The 15,984-nt window shown below is 37.1% G+C and overlaps 2 protein-coding genes across 4 annotated transcripts; one reads left to right on the forward strand and one right to left on the reverse strand.

The window, feature by feature from the left end:
• The first annotated feature begins 269 nt into the window (after window positions 1–269).
• LOC109174792 (heat stress transcription factor A-3) lies at window positions 270–2,786 on the forward strand. Of its 3 annotated transcripts, XM_019324031.1 has the most exons (3): window positions 804–1,472; window positions 1,607–1,622; window positions 1,770–2,786. In XM_019324031.1, exons 2-3 carry the CDS (start codon window positions 1,611–1,613, stop codon window positions 2,712–2,714), a joined length of 957 nt encoding a protein of 318 aa, XP_019179576.1. In that variant the 5' UTR covers window positions 804–1,472; window positions 1,607–1,610; the 3' UTR covers window positions 2,715–2,786. The 3 variants fall into 3 exon arrangements, with proteins under 3 accessions (XP_019179575.1, XP_019179576.1, XP_019179577.1); XM_019324030.1 differs by lacking the exon at window positions 1,607–1,622 and having other exon boundaries at window positions 270–1,136; XM_019324032.1 differs by lacking the exon at window positions 1,607–1,622.
• Window positions 2,787–2,962: 176 nt separating this feature from the next.
• LOC109174791 (serine/threonine-protein kinase CTR1-like) lies at window positions 2,963–10,935 on the reverse strand. The gene is made up of 16 exons (XM_019324029.1): window positions 10,115–10,935; window positions 8,429–8,730; window positions 8,188–8,332; window positions 7,783–7,886; window positions 7,114–7,322; window positions 5,925–6,317; window positions 5,771–5,811; window positions 5,415–5,483; window positions 5,205–5,305; window positions 5,016–5,100; window positions 4,810–4,908; window positions 4,411–4,479; window positions 4,171–4,302; window positions 3,996–4,090; window positions 3,676–3,886; window positions 2,963–3,253 (listed from the first exon to the last, which is right to left on the reverse strand). The coding sequence occupies exons 1-15, from the start codon at window positions 10,706–10,708 to the stop codon at window positions 3,775–3,777; spliced, it is 2,550 nt and encodes an 849-aa protein (XP_019179574.1). The 5' UTR covers window positions 10,709–10,935; the 3' UTR covers window positions 2,963–3,253; window positions 3,676–3,774.
• Window positions 10,936–15,984: the final 5,049 nt, after the last annotated feature.

Below are 15,984 nucleotides of genomic sequence, written 5' to 3' on the forward strand. Positions count from 1 at the left end.
TTGAATTAACTATTTACGGAGTATTATTTAGGAATAATAATTCCCATATCAAAACCAATTTTTGTAATTAATAGGTTGAGAAAGTCTCTTTGTGCTTGGGATGGTTGAAATTTAAAAATGAATTTTGGTCAAATAAAAATTTCTTTTTCTAGAGTTATCATTTTCCTAAAATGTCAACTGTAACAAGGAAGGAAAGACGGAAAGTTCCCGTCTGAAAATATCTGGTGAACTGGCCCCACCTGTCTTCTTCCCCTCCACAAAACCCCATGTCAAACCCTGATGAGTAGCAGAGAATCTCCCAGGTCGGCTCCTCCCCAGATTTTATTTCTTTTTTTAAATGAATCGTGTGTTGTTGTTATTAAAACTTATACGTCATTTTACTGTTTGCCGATCCCGTGTTTTGAACAGGAAATGGCGGGTTGAGGGAGGACTACTTATTAGAATCCTCCACCGCCTTACTTTCTACTGATATTTTCAGTTTCTCCAATGTCGGCTTTTACCTTGTCCGTACCAACATCTGTCTGTATATATGTATACACATACATACATTCTTCTTCCCCAAGATTTCATTTCTTCCATCTCCCCTCTTATCGTCGTCTTCTTCTCAATTTACTCTGTTTTTTTTTTCCGTAAAAGAGAAAAAGAAAAGGGAAATGAACCCAGAAGAGAAAAACCCATTTTCTTCTTCTTCTTCTTCTTCTTCTTCTTCTTCTTTTTCGACTTTCCGGAGACCTGAAACTCCTCCGCTACCGTCCAATACGACACCGTTTTCATCTGAGATGGATCCCGGGTTCCCTGTTTTGTCTCCTCTGTCTATGGCGTTTCCGGACCCGCATTTTTTGGGCTCCGGGTCGTTTCCCGACCCGATAAGCCAGCACCAATACGGTGCCGTGTCGTCGGCGGAGGGATTCAGTATGCCGCAGCCGCTGGAGTGTTTGCAGGAGACGCCTATACCGCCGTTTCTGTCGAAGACGTTCGATCTGGTGGAGGAGCCGTCGCTGGACCCGATCATATCGTGGGGCCCCAAAGGGGAGAGCTTCGTGGTGTGGGACCCGGTGGACTTCGCCAGGGTGATTCTGCCTCGGAACTTCAAGCACAACAATTTCTCCAGCTTTGTTCGTCAGCTCAATACATATGTGGGTATTGCCTTAACATGCAGCAGCAGCAGCTAACACATGTGGCTGCTGTGCTGTTTCTTCCCCTCTTCTCTTTTTTTCTATGTAATTCTGTCTTCGGGAAATTTCCATGTATTTTTTTTTTTTTTTTTTTGAATTTTTCTTGTAATTCATTTTGGTTTTTGAATTTTGTAAATGGAATCAAGATGATGAGGTGCAGTAGATGTTTTAGGGGAGGTTTGGCTCTGTGTAATAGTTTTAGTAAAAATAAAGAAATCTTGTACTGTAATTAAACTTGGGAGCTTTGGGGGATGATGAGCTGCAGTATAGCTTGGAAGCTTCATCTATCTTATGCAGGTAGATTCTATGGTTCTGATAAAAACATACTACATACTACATGTTACTGTTCTTTAATTTCTTCTTATGCTTATTACCAGTGAAAAATATGACTTGTTGAGAAGATTGTGTCTGTGTTGTTGTTTTGTGTCCAGAGAAATGCAGCTTCTGGTATTCATGAAACTGAGGGCCTGGTTTTGCTTTTGTTTTGTTTTGTTTTTTTTTTTGTGTAACAATTGACACAGTTTTATTTGGACTGGAAAGTTAAGATTTTGAATCTCATGTTTTTATGATAAATTGGATTGGATGGTGCTGCAGGGGTTTCGAAAAATTGACGCTGACAGGTGGGAATTCGCTAATGAGGGGTTCTTGAGAGGGAAGAGGCAGCTGTTGAAGCACATCCAGAGGCGAAAGTCTCCCGGGGGCGGGGGTTGTTCTCAACAGCACACGGGTGGAGTGGAAGGGGAGGTGGAGAAATTGAGGAAGGAGAAGAGAGTGATGATGCAGGAGGTGATTGAGTTGCAGCAGCAGCAGCGTGGCACGGTTCAGCACATGGAAGCAGTAAATGAGAAGTTGCAGGCTGCAGAGCAGAGGCAGAAGCAAATGGTTTCTTTCCTGGCTAAGGTGTTTCAGAATCCCAAAGTGTTGGCCCGGCTTCAGGAGCAAAGGACCATTGCAGCCTCTGCGAGAACAATGAAGAAGAAGTTTGTGAAGCATCAGCCACACAATAATCCCGAGCCTTCCATGGAAGAAGGGCAGATTGTCAAGTACAAGCCTCAAGTGGTGGAAGAAACAAATATGAGTACAAGCATGCCAATGCCATTTTCAGATGAACATGAATACCTAGCTGAAGAAGAGGAGGGGGTTTTCGGACTGGATCCTATATTCAAAGGGAAGAATGTTGCAAGTTCTCCACCACCCGAGTACTTAGTTTCTTTCCCCGGCGACCAATGCGAATCAGGGAAGGAGAACAACATCCCAGAATTGGTTCCAGCAGAGCTAGAGAGTATTATGGTTAAAGAAGAGGAAATTTGGAATATGGGATTTCAAGCTTCAGCTGGTATGCCAAGTTCTAGCCATGAGTTGTGGGGCAATCTTGGGAGCAGCTACACTGATATTGCAATTTCAGATATGTGGGATATTGATCCATTGCACACTACCACAAGTTCAGGTATAATAGAACAGTGGCTGGGTGATGATTCTCCTCTTGCCCAGCCTCAGCCTCAGCCCAGAGATGATAATTCTAAGAAATCCGATCCTTAAGGCCGGCCTTCAGCTTCCATACTTAAGCTTGATTATATAACTTTTTATTATGATCTCAGGTCGTTCAGTTGATAATTTGATATCTTTAAAAGAAGAAAAAAAAAAAAAAAAAAAAAAAAAAAAAAAAAAAAAAAAAAAAAAACTAGTATTGCCTTCTAATTTAGTGCAGCAATAGATTGGTTTTGATATGGGAGCGCATTAGTCAAATTTATTTAACTTTCAATGCGTAACAATTGTAAAGGATCAGAGGACCAAAAAAATAGTTAACATTAACGATCTCTCAGAAAGAAGTTGCATGAAATCTTTCACCATTCCGGCGCTTGAATGGTGTGAATTTCCCAACCCAATTTAAAATTGCAGTGTTTATTGATACAAAATCAGTAGTTAAATTTTGAAAGAGAGAAAAAAATAATTATAAATGATTGCTGGAGTAGTACAACATTCGGCAAATCGGTGTCTTAATGGAAGAAATTATACATGCACGCTGCTGCTGATTGTTTCTCAACGGGCTACCTGAACTAGTATTTACAAAATTCAGCCTGCAAAACACGCATTGAAACACAAGTCAAATTCTGGAACCCGAGGTACAAAAACTAGCAGCATAACTATATCTCATGCCTCCTCAATCCTCATGTCTAGAAGCCTATATATCTATCACACCCGCATCTCTAACCTTGGTAAACATATCCCTCAACTTATAGCAAGTCAAGTCAATTGAATATATTATGCTTCTAAGATTCCCCAATAAAACTCTTTGAGCACGCTAGATAAGAAAAGACATCAAGTTCTTTGAAGGTACAGTAAAGAAACAACGACAAGCCCATAATCGTAGGATATGGAATGCAATCGTTACTCCATTCCATTCCGCTCTCTACTCTTTTCGCACCACAAACTAATATAGGTATCATATTGATTTGGAAAAAGGGAAATAGTTTTACAGGTTTCAATATATAATACCTACCTCACATAATTGAAGCAGCATCCCTCCAAAAGAAGCTGAAAAACAAAGAATGCCAAACACTATGTGCAGATATCCAACTTCGTATGTACTTTCATGCATTCATGTGAGCAATTGCATGTCAGTACGACCTGGCTGGGGTGTTACAGGAAGTTTAATCAACGGTCTCAACAAATCCATAATAGTTGAAAAGGAAGGGCGTTTCCATGGCTCACTGCATCATGATTCAAGTGCTCGCTTAGAATACACACAAACAAACAAACAAACAAACAAACAAACTGACTGCTGATACTAGGTGTAAGAGAAACTCCAAATCAACTCACTTCGCCCAGCAAGCCTCAATAATTGCCGCAACTTGGGGATTCAAATCATGTGGAATTTCAAGCCTTTTGCCCTTAAAGCCAACAGCTGCCACAACCTGCATGATTGTAGATGTTGAGCTATATTTTATTAGCCCCTCCAACAACAACTTTCCACCCTTTCTTTCGAGATACATACCTGTGCAGGATTCAAATTACCCCAGGGCTGTTGCAATGTAGCCAGCTCCCATAAAATTACTCCAAAACTATACACATCTGATTTTTCATTAGATGGTTCATCGCGGAGAACTTCAGGTGCCATCCACTCTGGCTGTGAAAGAAATTACAGTTGAGGGAGGTTTCAACATATATAATTATTTAATTATCAAAAGCAGTAGTCATACACTCAAACATGAAGCAGAGAGGTATTGAAACTTACAGTTCCAGCAGCCGACTTTGATGAAAGAAATGTGTTTGCTTTTAAGCGGGAAAGGCCAAAATCACACACCTGATCAAAACATACGTCAGGTAACTTGCACACCCATAAACTGAGAACGAGAGACTTCAGTTTCAACTTCAAAATAGACTCTACAACTCCACGTGATACACAGTATAAATAAATAAATAATAAAAAAGACAGACTGAATATATGTAAAACAGATAAATTTAGAATGCCCAGCACTTGATGCAGAAGCAATTACACTGCAATAGATAAAATAGTTGGCCACAATATCTACACGGGAAATCTGAAAAAAGTCACTAAATCATGCTGCTAACCTCATCAATAATCCCAACACATATTGCATGTTCATGGTTTTTGAAAAGGAAATTATCTCACCTTCACTGTATACTTCTTGTCAACTAAAAGATTTGGAGATTTTAAATCTCGATGAACAATCGGTGGATTTCGTTTATGAAGATAATTCATCCCCTTCGCCTGTGCAAGTTGATACCAAAATATTAGGCCAGAAACAGAAGTTTATGGAGCAGGCGCAGCGATACAGATACAGACACAGACAGAAAGAAACATGCATTCATATATACCACATCATAAGCCATACAAAGCCGCCGCTTCTCATCCAATGCCTCCCTTGCACCATGTTTGTGTAGAAGTCTATATAAACTACCTCTGAAATATGAAATACAACCAAACAGAACATTTAAATCAGTCTGCTAAGCTAATAGTACTACAAATAGGAGGAAGTTTCTTCTGAAGAAGCTACAAGATGAGACCTTGATAAATATTCTGTAACTATTGACAAATTTGGAGGCTGTGTAACAGCACCCATGAAAAGAACAATATTTGGATGGCGCAAGCGTTTCATGATTGCAACCTAATCCAACAAATTAAAAGATAAAACAAAATTAAAATTCAGACAATAAAGTATAGCTAATATCCCTCAGATGGGGGAAGAGAACATGAGACCCAGTGCAGACTCTTACCTCCCGCAAAAATTCATGGTATCGCTCAGGATGAAAATCTTGTTCCATGAGAATCTTCACAGCAACATCCTGAATGATAAAGGTCACAGTGAATTGCATGATGCCAAAATAAGTAGAAGGAAGTACCATAAAGTACTCTGAAATCTGAAAAAAAAACAACTGAAATGCCACAATTTAATAGCAGGACATATTTGAACTCAGCAATTGAGGCAAGCTTGAAGAAAGCATTTCAGAAGAAAAGCAAAGTGCGTACACAATGAAAAATCCTACACATTTAAATGCACTTTTAAAAGCCAAGATAAGATACTCAATGGGTGGGCTCCAAATGAGGTGAATTTAAAGAATATAGGTCTTACAGATCCATGCCAATCAGCACGATGAACTGTACCAAAAGAACCTGAAAATAAGAAAGCCATGTCAGCTGCAGAATGCACTAAACTGTAATCACCATACAAAATATAAGGCCATGAGATTCATTATACACCACTGTATAGAAGCATCCAGAATTACCTGCACCAATTCTCTCTTTCAGAACAAGGTCAGTCCAAGGAATATCCAGGTCTTCTACATCAATTACAAGCTCCTTTGGTTTACGCAGAGCTAGTTGACCTCCATCTGTAAACCTTGTGTCTTTAGTTGAATCTAACCTTGGGTCAGGTCGAATTATAGGCAGTTGAACATCTCTGCCCACGTTCATTGAGTTTATGATATTAGGACCATACATTCCGGCTCGTTGTGATTCTACACCACCCCCCATTCTCTGGGCATTAGTTGGTGGTAGAGGAAACCTAGAAATTTCCTCTTGATTGCTCGAACTAGGAATAAAGCAGTTCCTATCCATGCCACCACTATCTGCCTGTTTAGGAAAAACTGGAACACCAGCATCTCCACTAACAGTAGTCCCTAGCATACATTATGAAATTCAGATATTATTGAATATATGAATCGATCAAAGAATCCCGTTAAATAATGCAATCAATACCAGATAATAATCTGAAGCTCATGCCAAAAACATTCACAATCATATACATGCAACTAAATTTACTAAGAGCAGTTTCTCAATTCATCTAAACCATCTTGAATGGGAGATAAATATTATTCGTTTTTGCCTCCTAAATTCTTAGGGAAGAAATCAACTATACTTATAACTCAGGTGACAAAAAAAAATACATTTATAGAAGCAATTAAAAGTTTAAAAGAAACAAAATTTTAATTAAATAAATAAAAGTAAAAGATTCATTAGAACTTCCAAAACACAAGATTGGAAACAAGAAAAATACTCCAGCCAAAACTGTGACCCATGTTCAAAGGGAAAAACACATGTACCACTCAGAAATTTTAACAATACCACCCTGGGGTATGGGGAGATGGAGAGGATAAGGAAATTACATTTATAATGAAAAATTATACCCCACCCCACCCCCCAACCACCAAAAAAAAAAAAAAAAAAAAACCATTTAAGGTAGCTTAACATTTCTTTTAAGCATATTGAATCCAAAAAACACATTCTCTTAAATTTTAACAGTCCAAACCTGCCTTTCTTTTTATTGTGAAAGGGGGTTCCAAACTGTGTTTATCTATCTACATTCTACAGCAAATTCTAGATCTATTATGTGAAACTCAAAACTGCTTGCACTGACACAGCATAATAAATAAATAAGATACTAAGAACAAAAGGAGAATTTCAGTATGTACCCACCTGTAGAAGAATCATTGAACACAAGATTAAGTGATTGGCAATCTGAGAAATACTGCTTGGCCAATAACTTGAAATCAATCCAAGGTTCAACTTGTTTGAATCTGGGGAAGCGTAATGGAGAAGAAATCGAAATGGAAGATGGACCATTTAGCATTGAATCGGGTTCGCATAAACATCCTGGCATTCCAACCAAATCAACAAGGTATTCCCTGTGGTAACATAAATTTTCATCTCAGCACAATTTATTAGATTTAACATCTAATTAGCAGGTAAAATACTTGATAAGAACACCATCGAAGTCTTCATTAACTGTACACATTTTTTTTATTAGTTAAATGCGTAAACCTAATATCAACATGTGAAATCATGTCCTGACAGTCAACTTATCATCAGTTTCCTTCTGATGTCATTTGCTTTTCAGCATTCTTAGTTTCCCCTTCTTTGCCACCATTAGGTTTGGTAAAACAGAATTACTCACATCAGTATACAGCCACAACATTTGTTTTACCACTAACTAGTGAAGAATGTGACAACTCAAAGCCTATGATGAATTAAGATCGCAAATCCCCTGAAGTCGGCACCCAACAGGCCAACACCTCCATAAAGAAAATCTCTCAAATGAAAAAACTGAAAATGGTAAAGGATATCAGCGCAGGTCCCACACTTTACCTGTCAAGGCCAAATCGAACAAGACAGGAGGAAGCATCATCCCGATTACAATACCTACAACCCTTGGCAATTCGACAAGGCAAATCAATAGTGTCAGCAAGTACCTGCAGTAACCATAGTTCAAGAGCACATCAAAAGAAGAATCTTTCAAGAGAAATCTTACCATCATTTCACAAACTAATTGAGCCTCAAAAGAGTTGTCATGACTCATGTGGATATGGATATGGATATTTAAGAGTTTACTGTTTAAGTATTTAGACTGACATGCCCAAAGGAAAAAAAAAAAAAAAAATCAAGTGGGCCATGGACCAATAGGAATTTGTTCACTATATAATGCCTAATATACAGAACCCAAAACTACACACCTAAACAACATTATTGCAGAATGATTTACCAAAAACATACTTTGAACAGCAAAGAGCGGTGCCTGCAAAGGCCAACAGACAAGTTACCAATGGGAATCACTATGGATCCTAAACAATCCTTTAGGTCATCTCTGCACTCCTTCCAGATAGGAACCAAGTCAGTTTCTCCAGCAGAAGCTGCGCCCCTTATGAATGCAATAAAAATTATTTAGAAAAAGGATAGAAACCAAAATCATATTGCTTGAGAATTTATTTGTAAGACCTGTTTCTCAGTTTCTCACCCCATGTGATTGCAAACAAGCTTTGCAAGCTGGTCAACAACCTCTTTTGTTGTGATGCAACTAGGGGACAGATTATGAATGCGATTTTGTAATTCCTTTAAGCTGGGATCAGTACGTCGATCAATCAAAGTCACTTCAACTGAAGGTAGTATGGATGGATCAGCAGCCTTTAATGATTCAAGTGATGGAATACGCCCACTTTCTTGCAGATCAGAGCAAACAATCCACACATATGGATCCATCCCATGAATCAAGTAAAAGCCATCAGGAATTTTGTCAAAGTATGATAAGCATCCATTTACCTGATGATCAATAAATTTTAATAGCCACAAAAGTTTAAGGAGAAAGAACAGGGGGAAGGCTGAGATTATCATAAATTAAACTCTCTTTATTTGGACCCCAAAAACAAACACATATAGAACCTGTTTTCTTTGTATATAAAATAACCAAATGGAACTTCGACTTGATCTATGAACGCCAAAATTAAGAATAGCGACATGGAAATCACATAGGGAAAGATGTTGGATACTAACTCCAAGAACTTAATGTATTCATGATAGTCCAACTCAAGTGTTAGTCCCTTGCTAATTGGGGTAGACATTTGTTCAAGATACATCAAGAAATGGAGTAACACATAAAGGGTTAGATAAATAAAGAGAAGTTTCTGTCAGCTGTAAGTTCATTGTATTGTCAACTGTCAAGAGTAAAGACACTAGTCACACCTTGGGTAGAGCTTCAGAAAAGTTTTGTGGATACTACTAGGTACCATCTACATGGTCTAAAGTCAGAACAATCCCTAATATTCTTTTGGAAACAGGAAGGAGGAGGAGAGGGAGTATGGGGTTGGGACGTGGGGTGACTGATAATTTCCTTTTATTTTTGAATTTCTACTGTGACAAAACATAGAGCTTATCCTACACTGAAGTTATTGTGATTCTTGAGCCTTTTGAGAATCAAGATAATATCAGTTTTGCCAAGCACAAGCAAAAAAAAACTAAGCTTTGTAGGGACTTAGTAATAGAACAGATAAATTGCACCCCAGTTTTGAGGGGTTGCCACTTGCCATCATTTTCAAAAAAGGTCAAACCCAAACTTTGAAGCACTAAGCCAATCTAAATAAGTAGCAAAACAACAAAAATGGAACGCATGAATTCATTACAATAAAGATCACTATTCCACCACTTCTTTCCACAGCCTTCAAGTTGGCTTTTTTTATGGAACACAATTCATTACAATGAAGATTACTATTCAAACACTTCTTTCCACAGCCTTCAAGTTAGTATGTTTTTTTTATTAGTAAGCAGTTACAAACTAGTTGGAGTAGGGATTTTCCACCTAACCTTCAAAGATTCCAATTAGCAGTTCTTGCAGACTTCTGCTTAGTTATCTTCAATACTGTGTTCCATTTTATAGAACTCAATTTTTTAATCTACAGTGGATATTATTAGGATCAGAAGTAATGCTTCAACCACCCAGGCTGCAGAATACATATTGTTGAATCCTATTCATCTCTCTATGTGTTACCAATATGAATCCTCTACATTTCAGAATCCCCAAAATTTTGGTAAAGGACAAAAAGTGAGCCAAAAAAGGAAGAGGTATAATGTAAGTTGATAATTTGATTGACATAATTGATACAAGGAGTATATAAGTATACTCCGTCTATGAATGAATATACAGACTTACCCAGAATCTATGCGACATGGCCTCTGCTGAGACAGTTAAAGCTGAAGACCTTGATGCCGGCTCATCTGGCACGGGATCCAAAAAGTTGGGATCCTCTGCACAGGTAGCTTCTGAGGAAAGCCGTAACGCCAGCGCGAGCTGCATCTGATAACTCTCTTCAGTTTGCTGCGCCCAACTCTTGGACGAAGATGAGCCACCACCGCCTACGGAGGAGACTTCCGCCGCTTTTAGCCCACCAATACCGTCATTCAATTGCCCATAAGATGCATCGGGATTCGATAGCGACGGTATGCAGTATTCCCCGGAGATGGAGCTCTCCCCGAAACTACTCCCGCTAGACTGCCTCTGCAGAGCGATGGAAACCGGGTACCCGGAAGCCCCGATCCGACTCTGAGCTTGATTCATCCGATTATCAATCAAGTCAGAATCGGATCCTTTCCCCTTACTCTTCTCCCCAGACAGAGACTCGTGATACGGCGCCCCAGCTGCAGCCCCCGCAATCTTGGGCAAAAGATGAGGCGGCGGCTGGTGGAAGTTATCGTCCGGAATCTGATTCAACAAAGTATAATTCGATCGCCTACCCGGCATTTCCATCGAAAAAAAAAAAAAGTAAACCACTGAAATCCGAAATCAAAAAACCCTAGAAACCCTAGCAATCACCATCTCAGTATCACTGATCCTCATCAGTCATCACCTCCTCTCACTGTCCAGCTCTTATGGCGTTCACACTTGTCGGAGAGAGGAAAGAAATTACTATGACGTTTTCAGTTGGTGGCGCAATCGTAATATTCTGAGAATTCGGGTGGTACGATGATAATAATAATAATAATAATAATAATAATAATAATAATAATAATATAATAATAATAAAGGCCAGAATTCTTTGTTTTTTTTGCTTCTACGTTAAATTGTTTGAGGCAGGCAAAAAAAGAAAAAGAGAAAAGTGTGCTGTGTGCGCGTGAACGCGTGAACCCTGGAATTTTTGTTCCCACCTTTATTTTTGCCTCAGCTCGCAGCTCGCTGCTCGCTACAGAGGTTGGGTGCGTTGAATTCAGACTTACTGCAGGCAGTTGGACTAATTACATTTCATACAACCAATTCCATCCACATAATTAAATCCACGCTTATGAATCAATGCGATGCTGAGACCAGGGGGCGTCAATTTTGCCCACCATTAAAATGCCGCCTAATACAGGACAGAGTCAGAAAATTATTAGATTGAGGGTGAAATTTAAATAATGATAAAAATATTCATTACAAAATATCAAACAGGCACAATAAAGTTAAAATACAAGATACATAAATTATAATGGGGAATGTTTTTGATAGGTTACGCGATAGTTAGAGTCGGAGCTAAAAATATACTTAAGTAGGGTGACAAAATATGAAATATAATCAATTAGATAAAATAATTTGAATAACACTATATTCATAGATACTTTTTAATTTTAATTTTTTTAGTTAGATCAACTTTAAGTTTTTCTAAAGTAATTCGAATACAGTAAAATATAATATAAACTTGTATACTACATTAATTAAGTGATACATAAAAAGGATACTAAAAGGGTATTTAATTTGTTAATTAAATTAATTCATAAAAGTAGATCCTTTCAAAAAAAAAAATCATAAAAGTAGATAAAGGTAAAGTGATTCATAAAAAGTAGAATAAAAGAGCATTGAATTTGTTAATTAAATTAATTCATAAAAGTAAATAAAGAAAAATTGTTGTTAATGAGATTTGAACCTATAATCATATAATTTGTTTATATATCTAAAATAAAAACATAATAAGTGTAGATGAAAGTTATACCCTTCATTTATATCCCTTTTTTTCCGTTAAGTTTTATGATACATTATTCTATAAATGTTGTACTATACAATATTTTGGACAAACATACACCTACCGTTATAACTTCCGTTATTTTTTCTACTATTGATATCATACACATGCATCCACCATATATTTTCTTATTTTCAATAATAATAATAATAATAATAATAATAATAATGTAAAACATTTCTATAAATTTAATATTTATATTTTAAGAAATAACTAACATTTATATTTATATTTTAAGAAATAACTAACATATAACCTCAATAAAATCTAAATAAATTTAAAATTTGAATATAAAATATTAATATTGGGCACCTATTTTTTGCACATCGCGCATAAGAAATACTAATTTTAATATAAATTTAAAGTTCAACCAACTAAACTACTCAAACTATTAACTCTTTAAACATAAATATAAATTTTATATAACATTTACAGGGCATTTGGTTGGAGGGGGTATTATGTGGGAAAAGAATTGTAATTCTATGAGAGTTGAATTACTGGGAATAAAGTGGGAATTTAAATTCCAGTGTTTGGTTGACAGGAATAGAATTACTAGGAATTTCAATTCCAATGTTTGGTATACATGGGAATTGAAAGAGAATAAGTAGTATAAAGTAAAAAAATATCCATTATTGTTGTTAAACATTAATTTTAGGTTAAAAAAGGAAGGGGTCATTTTGACTCATCACTATCTTTTTTTCCCAGGAATTAAAATCCCCGGGGGGGGGGGGGGGGGGGGGGGGGACATGGGATTTTAATTCCATGAAAATGGGGGAATTGCAATTCCATGGAATTGCAATTCCCTCCAACCAAACTATGGAATTTAATGGCCTTTGGAATTAGGTGGGAATTAAGTCGGATGGGAATTTAAAATCCCTCCAACCAAACGCCCTGTAATGCTATATATGTATATACACATACATCTACTATCTACATCTACATCTACATGTATCTACAATTCTAATAAGAGCCAATAATGTCAGGCCCTTAACTGGAACAAAAAAATGTCGGTAGTATTGTTTCTTAAAATGAATAATTCATATTATTTTGATTTTAGTATTTTTTTTTTTATGATTTTCCTTAGTTACCCTCTATTTTATTATTTTCTTCCCTTAGATAACCTAAATTCCGTTAGTATAAGCTTTAGTAACGGAATATTCCGTTAACTATTTATTATTTTTAACTTACTCATTAATTTCTATAAGAAATGTCTTAGGTTCGAACTTCATCACAATTAGAGTTGGCATAATTGTTAAACATACACTACAAATATGTTAAAATGTATTAAAAATATATATATAACATAAAATTTAACATAAACTTTTGTCAAATAATTAGTGCGACTAAATACATAACATTCAAAGTTAAGAATCAAAGATTATAAATCAAAAACTTTAAAAATCATTTGATTTTTATAAATTAAAAAAAAAAAAATTTAGGTTAAGTTTTTTTTTTTTCGTTTAATTAATCTTATTTTGATTATTTAGATCAGAACAAAACTTAATATTTCAATTATACTTTTGCATTATTGGTATGATTTAGAAAATTATGGTATTAATATTTTTTGTATATATTTTTATAAGGGTACAATTGTACATTACTTTACAACTATTATACTGTTATTTTTTTATCGGACAAAATTATTCTTACATCATTGTCAGACCTGAGTGACCTAACTAAAAAGTTGTTGATCATAAATACAATTACACCTGGACTCAAAAACGGTAGGATCATTTTTCAAATAATTGACAATGTTGAAATCTCACTTGCTCCAATTGAACAAGTTTACACATCATAATTTTATCAATGTATAAAAACTTCTAAAGAAATTTGTAAGTTAATTTTTACTATATCATTATAACAATATCCATTGTAACTATATATTTTGAATTATTTATTATCATCCTCTATTTAGATTAATTGTAACAATTGTCATTCACAAACTCTCAAAACAATTTATCTCAACAACGAATGTAAATTAAAAAAATCAATGATTTTATTATTGTTGATGAAAAGTATGTATGCCACTTTATTACTCTTATTAAATTAAATAAATTAGTAGCTTCAACAAAAAATAATACATATGCATTTAATTAATTTAGAATTAGATGTCAATAATGTCTTTATTTAAAAAAAATTATTCATTATAAAAAATTTTAAAAAAGATATAATTTCATTAATTATATTATCTTTATTTTCCACAATTCAAATATTCATTACCTTCAAATTTATTAATTTATTATATTCACTACATTGTCCATTGTCTTCTTTTTACATTATCTTGTAATTAAATATCAAAGTTTTAATACAAAATATGTTTTATATATATATATATATATATATATATATATATATATATATATATATATATATATATATATATATATGTATGTATGTATTTACCAAGTATTTTATACAAATATAATAAATATTAATATTTTGTTCAATACTTTCATTGTCTTCTTTTTAATAAATTTATTAATTTATTATATTCACTACATTGTCCATTGTCTTTGATGGTTTTAGGGTTTTCGGGCCCAAGGAGGTCCAACACAACCTTTGGCTGGAGGGTGCACCTTTCAATAAAAGGTATGCCTATCTCGGAGATAATGCTAGTGCTCAGAACCTTTTTGGTATTCTCCCCCTCTGGGTGTTCAATTGTCTCCCCTTTTACAAGAATGGAGGAGCCTTTATATAGCGGCTCATCCTCTACCGACTTGAAGGCCCTTAATGGCCGACTTCAAGGCTAATCAAGATATGGAGCCATTGGACGCCATTACTTGGTAGACCAACGGCTCTTCCAGGCTTGTAACAGCCTGACCGAGTCCCGCTTTCAATGCCCTAACGGCTCCCTTTTAAACGAGCCTCTTCAATGCTCTCAACGGCTCCTTGAACCGAGTCTTCCCCTGGGCTTGGGCCTCGGTCGACTCCTCGTCTCGGCCTAAGCTCCCACTGGGCTCCTCTTTAGTAGCTCTGAACCGGGCCCCGTGCTTGGGCCTGGGCCGGCTCCCGGACTCGGCCCAATTGCTTTTCGGACCCCTCTTTACACTGGCGCACTTCTCCTATCTATTTTCTTTGGGCCCCTATCTCTTGGGCCGGGGTCCTTACCCCATCAACTAGTCCCTCACTTTTCCATACCCGGTCCGCTAGCCTGGGTTTTGAAAAGTAGCAACTGTCCATCTCCTTCAATCACCGTATCTTCGCCTTGAATAGCTTTCGGTAACGTCCGGATCCTCAGCCATTCCCTCCGGATCTCGCGGGGCCGTTTGGATTCTTCCGTCTAAACTTGGCACCTATAAATGGCGTCCTCCCTTCTCTCTCACCTTCACAAGTCCATCATGGGTCGTTCTCCTCTGAAAGGAAAACGGATTGACTTCGGGTCTCCTTGGCGTCCGCTGCCCTCCAAGCGGACTCGGCCTGAACGGGAACACAAGAAGAAGACTCCTCGCCCAGCCCCTCAGAGGTCTCCTACCGGCGCTATGTCTTCAGCTTCTCAGCCGCCGACTCCTACTCGACGCGAGGTCGCTCCGCCTTCACGCCATCCGCCTACTCCCACGACTGCCCGAGTGACTTCTCAAGATGGGTCCTTTGTTGAGGTGGCGGTTCCAGAGCAACTTACTTTCAGAATGACCTTCTCGATTCCGCTGGACGACCTGGACGGGCCGGTTACGGGCCTGATGAATGATGAGGATTACGCCCGCTGCCTGGAGGTGTATCCGAATGACGAGGAGCCAATTGCGCCACCACTCATGCCAGCTTTCTGGGACTCGTTCTGTCCATCCCCGCCTGGACCATCGGGGGGGTTCTTTGGGGCGACTCCTCCTCGCCTGGCGAGCGATCGTATGTACCGGAGTCGGCCATAGTTCGGAGGAATTTCTTTTAGGAACATTTTCATATTCCTTATTGTAATAAGCTCCTTGCCATTTGTATCCTCCTTTTTACAATATTAATAATAATAAATCCTATCCTTGCCTTATATTTTGTCGTGTTCTATTGCGTACTCATCCGGACGACTGGTCAAGGAGTCGGT

Source organism: Ipomoea nil, unplaced genomic scaffold (assembly GCF_001879475.1).
Source record: "Ipomoea nil cultivar Tokyo-kokei standard unplaced genomic scaffold, Asagao_1.1 scaffold0663, whole genome shotgun sequence".
NCBI lineage: Eukaryota > Viridiplantae > Streptophyta > Magnoliopsida > Solanales > Convolvulaceae > Ipomoea > Ipomoea nil.

Excerpts from the sequence above, each read along its gene's own strand:
- LOC109174792 (XM_019324030.1), top strand. The coding sequence starts at position 654 with ATGAACCCAGAAGAGAAAAACCCATTTTCTTCTTCTTCTTCTTCTTCT. Across the intron at positions 1,137-1,769 it reads TTCGTCAGCTCAATACATAT|GGGTTTCGAAAAATTGACGC; the intron begins GTGGGTATTGCC and ends ATGGTGCTGCAG.
- LOC109174791 (XM_019324029.1), bottom strand. The coding sequence starts at position 10,708 with ATGGAAATGCCGGGTAGGCGATCGAATTATACTTTGTTGAATCAGATT. Across the intron at positions 6,318-7,113 it reads GTTCAATGATTCTTCTACAG|GGACTACTGTTAGTGGAGAT; the intron begins GTGGGTACATAC and ends AATGTATGCTAG. Across the intron at positions 3,887-3,995 it reads ATTGAGGCTTGCTGGGCGAA|TGAGCCATGGAAACGCCCTT; the intron begins GTGAGTTGATTT and ends ATCATGATGCAG.